At 38.2% G+C, this 9,831-nt stretch overlaps 1 protein-coding gene and 1 pseudogene across 1 annotated transcript; one reads left to right on the top strand and one right to left on the bottom strand.

Moving 5' to 3' along the window:
* Window positions 1-371: 371 nt before the first annotated feature.
* On the top strand, window positions 372-8,368 carry LOC106868695 (BTB/POZ domain-containing adapter for CUL3-mediated RhoA degradation protein 3). Its single transcript, XM_014914082.3, has 5 exons — window positions 372-1,077; window positions 3,008-3,261; window positions 4,226-4,278; window positions 5,370-5,568; window positions 5,971-8,368. Exons 1-5 carry the CDS (start codon window positions 912-914, stop codon window positions 6,160-6,162), a joined length of 864 nt encoding a protein of 287 aa, XP_014769568.1. The 5' UTR covers window positions 372-911; the 3' UTR covers window positions 6,163-8,368.
* LOC149131259 (U4 spliceosomal RNA) lies at window positions 8,013-8,127 on the bottom strand (annotated as a pseudogene).
* Window positions 8,369-9,831: the final 1,463 nt, after the last annotated feature.

Genomic DNA, 9,831 nt, shown 5'->3' with positions numbered 1-9,831 from the left:
TCATTCGACTACAATTTATCCAGACGGTGCCCCAGCATGACCGTAGTCTAATAACTGAAGACAAGTAACTAACACGCACACACTATTTATATGTATAAATATTTAAATGTATAGTGATGACGTAAAATTGTCTTTCATTGATGACTGATCATGAGAAATATATGTGGGTAGGGAAGTATAACTTATATGACTACCTTTTCCTTATTTTTTTGCTTCTTTTTTGGGCGGAGACGGGACCTTATTACATAAAGGATTGGTTTTAAAATAACATAATAAACAAATAAAGCAGACAAATAAATAAATAAATAAACTAGAATGACGTTTTATTCTTCATGTGGGTGGTAGGATTGGAGAGGATGAAAGGAAACCTTACACAGTTATCTCACCCTGTTAATTGGCATCGTAACATATATCAGGGGCAGACAACTGTGTGTACTTAACATCTACAGCCGTGTTAAGTGTTTATCAGACACACGCACATCGTTTATATACATATATATATATATATGTATATACGTGTGTGTCTACATATTTAGGATGAAATGCGTGTGTCTTGGATTCTTCTTACCCAGGAATGTTGTCTTTAGCTTTGGAAGAATAGTCATGAAAGAGAAATAGCAGGAAGGATTTATCAAAACTAACCACATACGTTTACCTCAAGGAAAAAAAAACAAAACAAAACTAACTGATCAAACGATCTTTCATTCTTCCTCTTCACACGGACACAAACACACGCATAAACAAGAAACCTAGTGTTATATATATATATATATATATATATATATATATATATATATATATATATATATATACACACACACGCGCGCGAGCACGCACGTAGCTGTTTGTTTGTATTGAATGACTGACCCTGGTTTCTTTGATTCCTTTCGTAACTAACGGTTCTAGAGACAATGTCTGGTGAACAACTGACCAAGATTTCCGGAGAACCATCTAACTATGTTAAACTCAACATTGGTGGTACTTTACATTACACCACTATAGGAACTTTAACCAAACACAATAACAGACTGCAGTCCATGTTTTCTGGAAAAACGGAAGTCGTACGAGATTCTGATGGTAAAAACCCCCCTGCTATTATCTGTTATTGCTACCATATTATTATATGTACATATGTATTTTTTATAGCAGGTTCTAAGTTCAAATTCTGCTGAGGTCTACTTTGCTTTTCATCCTTTCGGGGTCGATAAAATAAGTACCAGTTGAGCACTGAGGGGTAATATAACCAATTAGTTCCTGCCCCCAAAACATTTCCGGCATTATGCCTATTACAGGAAGGTTTTTCGTATAGTATTGTCCTGTACCGTCCTTGGTCTCTCTGTGAACCCAGGGCCGTCTTAGTACCATTACGGATCCACGAGCAAATCAGTTCACTGGACCCTATAGTATTAGGATAGTAAGCTACATCATACATAAATCAGAATTAGGCCTTTAGACCTGTGAGGCCTTGGTCAACTGCCCAATGTGCCCACACCTAAAAGATGGCACTGTGTGAATCTTTAGTGGTGAATAAAGAAACCATTATTATTATTACCGAGGTCGACTTTGTTTTTCCTCCTATCAATGTTGATAAATAAGTACGTATTATTTAAGCACTGGGGTCAAAGTAATCGACTTGCTCCCTTCTCTATTTCCAGGCCTTCTGCTTATCGTAGAAAGAACATGTATAATTTGACGATTATAAAAAAAAATGTTATCTTAAATATTTATTATTATTATTATTTAAATATTTGGTATTATTCGTCATGTGTTGGAATGAGATTTATCTTAAACTAATAAATATTTGGTGTGTGTCTTTCACCTATATGTATATATATCTATATGTATATGTATCAATATGTATATGTATCTATATGTATGAGTAGGTACAAAATCAGTTGACTTGTTATTATTATCATAAGACTGTAGATTTGGCAGAACCGTTAGAACGTCCCCACCCCCAAATGCCTTGCAATATTATTTGTTCCAACTTTTTAAAGTTCTGAGTTGCACTTTAGCCGAGGACAGCTCTACCTTTCTTATGGTATCGATAAAAACAAAGGCTCCAATCCAAATACACACGGATCGATGATAGTGACTAACCTCCCCATTCCTTCTCAAAAATTGCCGACTTGGTATCCAAGTTCGAAACAGCTATTATTACACATCATTCTAAATCGAAATCGGTAGAGCAGTGACTAACGAAAAATGTCTGGTGTTTCGTTGCATCTTTTTGAGTCTGAGTTCGAATGCCGCCCAAATCGACTTAGCTTTCCATCCTTTCCAAGTATTAGAGCGGATATAATCGACCATATTCCTTTCTTTCTCGTCGCCAAAAATTGTGATGAAATCAATATAAACAACTGCTCGTTCCCTACAAACTATTTTAGCCTTGTGTCGATATTAAAAAAAATTATTACTTGCTAGAAATAGAAGCCAAATAGGAATTGGTGATGCTATGGAACCAACATTATTATTTTCGACCTATTATAGAAATACATCCGAGAGAATTCTTGTATTTTAACTGTGGGAATTAGTAGCAACTATTTCAACAAACGGGCGGACAAGCACCATTCTGTTATATATTTCTTATTAATAATTCCACGGCTTGGCACCTTGGTTAAGTCTCTTCTACTGTGGCCCCAGGCCAACTAAAGCTTTGTGAGTGGATTTCGTAGACGGAAACTGAAGGAAACCTGGCGTATACATACATACATACATATGTGTTTGTGTGTGTATCTTCGTGTTTGTCCCCCACCACCGCTTGACTACAGGTGTTTGTTTACATCCTCATAATATAGCGGTTTGACATGGGGCTTATAGTAAAAGACATTTATCCAAGTCCAAGATGCTGTACAGTAAGATTGGGGGAGGGGGTCGATGTAATCAACTTACCCCCTCCTCCGAAACTTCTGGCCTTGTGCCAAAATTTGAAACCAGTTTTCAATCAGTTGTCCAATAAAAGAAAGTTTTCATTGTTTTGTTTTCTCTTTATAATCCTTCTTTCCAGGTTTTGTCATCATTGAACGGAATGGTAAATATTTTGAAACCATTCTGAACTTTCTGCGAGATGGTTCAGTGCCATTGCCAGAAAGCAAAGCAGAACTGACAGAACTACATGCTGAAGCTAAATACTACATGATTCAAGAACTACAGAATATTATAGAAACAGCATTGAAGAAGAAGAAGATCCAGTTGAAATGTGTCGTTCCTTTATTGACCTCTGCCGAAGAGGAACATCTACTGTTCATCTCTTCCAGAAAAGTAAGTATTTCTTAGTTTCCTTTTTCAGTATTGTTACACTCCCTGGTTCACAGCATGCTGAATTCCCCCTTTCTGCTACCATTTGCGTAGATGACTGTCATGTGGTTGCCAAACTAAGCTGGCAAGATTTTGTAGAATATTTAGTGTAGACCATCCAAACTAGGCATGACCACTCATTTCCTTGTTTTTGTTTTAGCAACTCATGAGAGGCAATTTTCAGTCCAAAGTGTTGGTGAAAAGGTTAGTTCTTGTCATCCGTTGTCTGATGTTGCTGAGAAGAGCTCAATGCAGATATGGGTGAAGAGGAATGACCAATGGACCTAGTTATAGATTCCATTGATTATTTACTGGAATAGAAGGAAGAAGAGAACTGGTTCCTTTGTCAGTCAGAGTGACCTAGTGGGCTGAAACACTGACATAGGAGCACAAATTCACAAAAAGAATGACCCTGGTTCAAATCCCGCTGGAGACAAGATTTTGGAAAACAGCAGGAGGACACTTAGGAGTCATAACCTGGGTGGGCCATAGAGTGTCAGGTATAAGGGCTAAAATGCTTGTAGGATGGGAGTTCTTCCTTTGAAGATCTCTCCTGCTGTGCGCTCACATTGAGGCAAATTTCTGTTATTTATTTTTTAGTGTTGACCATCCAAACTGGATTATTTGTGTTTTTTTTTTTAGCAACCTGTGATAGGGAAATTTCAGTCCAAAACTCTGTTAAATACAGAGTTTAAGATTTTGACCAAAGTGTTAGTGAAAAGGTTAGATCTTGTCATCAATTTTTTGGTCAGCAAAGCATTCATCATCATCATTATCATCATTGTTTAACGTCCGCTTTCCATGCTAGCATGGGTTGGACGATTTGACTGAGGACTGGTGAACCAGATGGCTACACCAGGCTCCACCTCGTTTCTTGTTGCTTTTTGCCAATGTTAGAAATCAACTCTCTCTCTCTCTCTCTCTTCAGCCAGTGATCAAGCTCAGCTGTAATCGACACAACAACAAGTATTCATACACAACGTGAGTTTGTCTTCAATTTTCTCCTTTTAATAGTTTGGATTGCATTAGACTGTAGCCACGCTGGGGCACCACCATTCGAGGGTTCTTAATTATATTGAGGCACAGCGAGCTGGCAGAAACGTTAACATGCAGGGCGAAATGCTTAGTGCTATTTCGTCTGCCGTTACGTTCTGAGTTCAAATTCTGCTGAGGTCAACTTTGCCTTTCATCCTTTCAGGGTTGATAAATTAAGTACCAGTTACACACTGGGGTTGATGTAATCGACTTAATCCCTTTGTTTCTCCTTGTTTAGCCCCTTGTGGGCAATAAAGAGATAAGAAACGTTAGCACACTTGGCGAAATGCTCAGTACTATTACATTCTGAGTTCAAATTCCGCCGAGGTCACACAAACACACACACACACATACATTGTATCTCTCGTTAGAACAGTAATGAACTATGGGTGCTTCTTTGCTTGAGTGTTTGTGTTGATGAAGATGTTTCTGCATGATAAGAAACACAGCTACCATTTGCTTTTGGGCAATTTTGTAAAAAGACTTACTTTTCAAAAATATGATCCAAAGCAAAACATATGTACCTTTATGGTGTGGCTGCGTGTTACCTCCTAACCATGTGATCTCGGGTTCAATCCCACTTGGGCAAATGTCTTGGGCTGACCAGATCCTTGTGAGTGAAAGAAGCCCATCATTTGTCTGTGCATGTGCATATGTGTGTGTGTGTGTGTGTCTCCTTGTCCTATTATTACATAATGGTTGTAAACAAGCATCAGTGTCATACATGTGGTGTTGTTCATTTCCAGTCTTCCATGGTAAACATGTCTGACCATGGGGGAAAATATTAGCCTTGTTTGGAAACCGATGAGGGTTGGCAACAGGAAGGGCTTCTGGCCATGGGAAATCTGCCTCAATGAATATCTGTCTGACCCATGCAAGCACACATCCTCAAACATGTCTGACCATGGGGGAAATATTAGCCTTGTTTGGAAATAGGGTGGGGGTTGGAAACAGGAAGGGCTTCTGGCCATATGAAATATCTGTCTGACCCATGCAAGCATAAATCCACAAACAATAATGCTATATTCCTTTTGCAGTAATTCCGATGATAACTTTCTGAAGAACCTGGAACTGTTTGACAAGTTGTCACTTCAGTTTGGTGGCCGACTCTTGCTCATAAAAGATGTCTTTGGAACCGCAGAAATCTGCTGTTGGTATTTCTATGGACATTCTCAGAAAATTGCAGAAGTCTGCTGCACATCCATCGTGTATGGAACTGATAAGAAGAACACCAAGGTAAGCTAATCACGGAGCTTCTATGCATTTACTCAACTGGCTAGTAATAGCAGCTAATTTTCCTCAAACTTCACCATACCACCGTAAAACACATTGGACAGTTTAGTCCAAGATTTGCAAAAAAGGTGAGGTGGTCATTGAACCATCAATCTGTCAGTTTGTTTATGTATATCTCTATCTATCTGTCCGTCTGTCTGTTGCTTGATCTATTTATTTATGTCTGTCTGTTTGTCTACCTACCTACCTGCCTCCCTACCTGTCTGTCTGTCTGCCTGTCTATCTATCTATCAATCTATCTATCTACCTATCTATTTATTTATCTATCTATCAGTCAATCTATCTACCTACCTATCTATCTGTCTGTCTGTCTGTCAGTTTATTTATTGGTAATTTTCGTTTCAGGTGGAATACCCCAAAGCCAGAATATTCGAAGAGACTCTCAACGTCCTGTTGTACGAGAACTTTGACAAGGGTCCTGATGCCGAGTTGATGAAGGTCACCCGGGGAGGCATTGCCGCTCTGGGCGGTGGTTACCATAGTGACGAGGATCCTGAAGACCGCCTGGAACGAGCTGACAGACTCCGACGAAAATAAGATAAAGAGAAAAAAAAAAAAGAAACACAAGCACACACACACCACCACCACCAACAACAACGACAACAACAAACAAAAAGGAAATATGCAATAAATAACAAGAGACTGAAATCGAACCTGTGACCACCACCACCAAAACTTAAAGACTTTCTAGAAGTTTACCGAGTTATTTTGCTAGGTGGGTGGTGAAGAACTTTTGCAAGATGTCATGTTAGCTGTGTGTGTGTATGCATATATATATATATATATATATATATATATGTACATACATATATTTGTATGTATGTATATATATATATATATATATATATATATATATATATATATATACTTTATATATATTTGTATGTATATATGTATATAATATATAGTATATATGCATATATATATTTGTGTGTATGTATTATATATATATATATATATATATATATATATATATATATATATATACTGTGTACAAAGTTTGGTGAGGAAGAATGAATTCCATGACCCCCTTGAGTAAACACAATGCCAAATATATACATGCTGGGGGTGGGAAAGACTGCTATCAATTAATATTGATTAAGTTAATTGTACCACTTGATAAATAATTACCAGTTGAATAGCTGGGGAAGCGAGAGTATGATTTAATCTACTCGTTAATGATAATAATAATAATAATAATAGTCCCCTCATCTCCCTCCTATGCAATCACGCAATTCCTCCACCCACCCTCTTCTACTCACCTTGTGCCTTGTGCGGCTCCCTTGGCACCTTATTGCCTTTATCTATTTCTTTGCAGCTCCTGCTGATTATGTTCTCTCTCTCTCTCTCTCTCTCTCTCTTTTTATGCTTTAGTCTACTGGATGTGGGTTGCTATACAGACCCTCTACACTAGTTGTTCTCAATTGGGGTCCACATAAGCAAAATAGTAAATTATGTCTGCAGTAGTGTTTTAAGGGCCCATAAAAACGTTTTGATCTCTTTTACTTGTTTCAGTCATTTGACTGGCCATGCTGGAGCACCGCCTTTAGTCGAGCAAATCGACCCCAGGACTTATTCTTTGTAAGCCTAGTCCTGGTGGTTGATTTATTCGACTAAAGGTGGTGCTCCAGCATGGTCACAGTCAAAGTGACTGAAACAAATAAAAGAGAAGAATATATATATATATATATAGTATGCCAAATATGTAAACACATCTATGATGTAGTCCCCCTGATTCAGGAGAGCTTCCAACTAGAGCCTATTAAGAAACAGATCCACAATCATCCTGACCCCTAAGGGCACAAACCCTTGCTCAGCTATTGTTCTCAAATCTACAGGTGCATACTTAGAGTAGATCCATTAACGCTAACCATTTTTGCTACAATTGCTTACCTTTACCTTTTTTTTTTTTTCACAAATGATTACAATAACTATGCTTCCTTACTTTTGCCTGTAAAATTCGAAGGGAACCAGGAATTAACTACCCCCTGTTTGATTCTGTCTCTTATCGATGTGCTCGCTTCCATCAGAATTCTGGTGGGATAATGAAAGTTTACCGTTTGACCTGGCAGGATTTGAACTCGCAAAGAAATTGGTGGTTATGATGGTGGTGGTGGTGGTGGTTTGTGAGGGTTTTACCCAAATATTACAATATGTTTGGTCTGGTGCTTTACCATTTTTCACCTCTCCATCACTTAATAATAATGATAAAGACAAATGCATAACCGAAACACCAGTACTTACAAATATATATAAAACATACATAAAATAGCACTGCTAGGTACTCTACACATCCTACGTAAAGCACTTTCAATACAGTGAAAATAACAACACCACAACAAACCACAGCACAAATCCAAGGCACTCACAGCTGTGCTCGGTAGTGCAGTGGAAACACATGATAAAAAGTGAGACTACTAAATAATAATAATAATTTACATCCAGCAATAGCCATACCTCGGATAACCCTCATTGGCTATGGTACCGCCACCCTGCAAATTATTATTATTATAATTCCGCTTTATTTTGATTAGGCATTAGGCCAATCTGTTTTTTTTTTTTTTTTTTGATTGAAGCTGGCTCCTGTATATTACTGGTATATGAATTGTGAAGCTACCTTCCACTGGCAAGATGAAAAGAAAAAAAAAATTTTATACTGCGGTGGGATTTGAACTGTTGACTAAAACTGATGGAATATCAATTCTGTAAAAGTGTTCAGTACAATACACTACTATTTTGACCATCTCGTGTCCTATTATTACTGATTTCAAATTTTGGCACAAGGCCTGCAATTTTGGGAGACAGGGTAAGTCGATTGCATTGATCCCAGTGCTCAGCTGGTACTTACTTTATCGACCCTGAAAGGATGAAAGGAAAGCCAACCCTCAGTGGAATTTGAACTCGGAATGTAAAGACGGAAGAAACGCAGCTAAGCATTTTGTTTGGCGTGTTAACCATTTTGCCAACTTGCTGCCTTAATAATAATAATATTTAAGGCGGTGAGCTGGCAGAGTTGTTAGCACGCTGGGCGAAATGCTTAGCAGGTTTTCATCTGAGTTCAAATTTTGCTGAGGTCGACTTTACCTTTCATCCTTTTGGGGTTGATAAATTAAGTACTAGTTGCATACTGGGATCAATCTAATCAACTGGCCCTCTCCCCCAAAATTTCAGGCCTTGTGCCTATAATAGAAAAGATTATTATTATTACTGCTATTTAAGGCGGTGAGCTGGCAGAATCGTCAGCATGCCGAGTGAAATGCTTAGTGGCATTTTTTCTGTCTTCATGTTGTATGTTTAAATTCTGATGGGATCAGCTTTGCCTTGCATCTTTTCCAGGTCAAGAATTCACATTTGTGTCATTCATTTGAATCAGATGCCTTCGTATTTTTTCTGAGACAATTGGAGGTAACACATAACAGTGGAAGCTTCACTGCTGTGAGTTATGAGTTTGGTCTCAATGAATCTACCATTCATACCAATATGAAGGTACCTGATCCTAATAAATGACACAGATAAATGTATTCATATCATTTACATTTGACGCATATTTGTCCTCATCTTGTTTGTTGTTAACACAACGTTTCAGCTGAAGAAGGCTGGAGGGTATATCAGCCGAAACGTTATGTTAACAACAAACTAGATGAGGACAAATATCTGTCAAATGTAAATAATGTACATAATTCCTCATCTCTTAAATATAGAAGTGTATTCATCATCATCATTTAATGTCTGTTGTCCATGCTGGCATAGGTTGGGGTGTCTGCACCAGACTCCAGTTGGATATGGCATGGTTTCTATGGGTGGATGCCCTTCCTGATGCCAACCACTTTATAGAGTGGCCTGGGTGCTTTTATGTGGCACCACATAGATGCCTTTATGTGATGTTGCATGGGCGCTTTTACGGGTTGCCAAACAGGTGCTTTTCTCCCGCCAAAAAAATTGTAGAAATGCGCAAGAAAATATGTAATGATTGAAACTTCAGTGCCATGGGCCATGAACTTTGGTATCAATCGATCTACCATTCATTCCAATACGAAAGCATCTGATCCCAATAAATGATGCAGACAGATCTATTCCCTACAAGAAAAGGTAGAGATGAGCAAGAAAATGGATGGCAGTGGAAGCTTTGCTGCTGTGGGATAAGTTTGGTGTCAAAGAATCTACCATTTGTAAAGTATGTGGAGATGATTCGTTTATCACTTTTCT

Source organism: Octopus bimaculoides, chromosome 24, assembly GCF_046866305.1.
Source record: "Octopus bimaculoides isolate indiv1 chromosome 24, ASM4686630v1, whole genome shotgun sequence".
NCBI lineage: Eukaryota > Metazoa > Mollusca > Cephalopoda > Octopoda > Octopodidae > Octopus > Octopus bimaculoides.
The sequence above is the reverse complement of the archived record's forward strand: the minus strand, read 5'-3'. Positions and strand labels throughout refer to the sequence as shown.

What these genes read in the sequence shown, in the direction of transcription:
- LOC106868695 (XM_014914082.3), top strand. Translation starts at nt 912, where the DNA reads ATGTCTGGTGAACAACTGACCAAGATTTCCGGAGAACCATCTAACTAT. An exon ending in AACAAGTATTCATACACAAC is followed by an intron (nt 4,279 to 5,369) that starts GTGAGTTTGTCT and finishes TTCCTTTTGCAG; the next exon opens with TAATTCCGATGATAACTTTC. An exon ending in CTGATAAGAAGAACACCAAG is followed by an intron (nt 5,569 to 5,970) that starts GTAAGCTAATCA and finishes TTTTCGTTTCAG; the next exon opens with GTGGAATACCCCAAAGCCAG.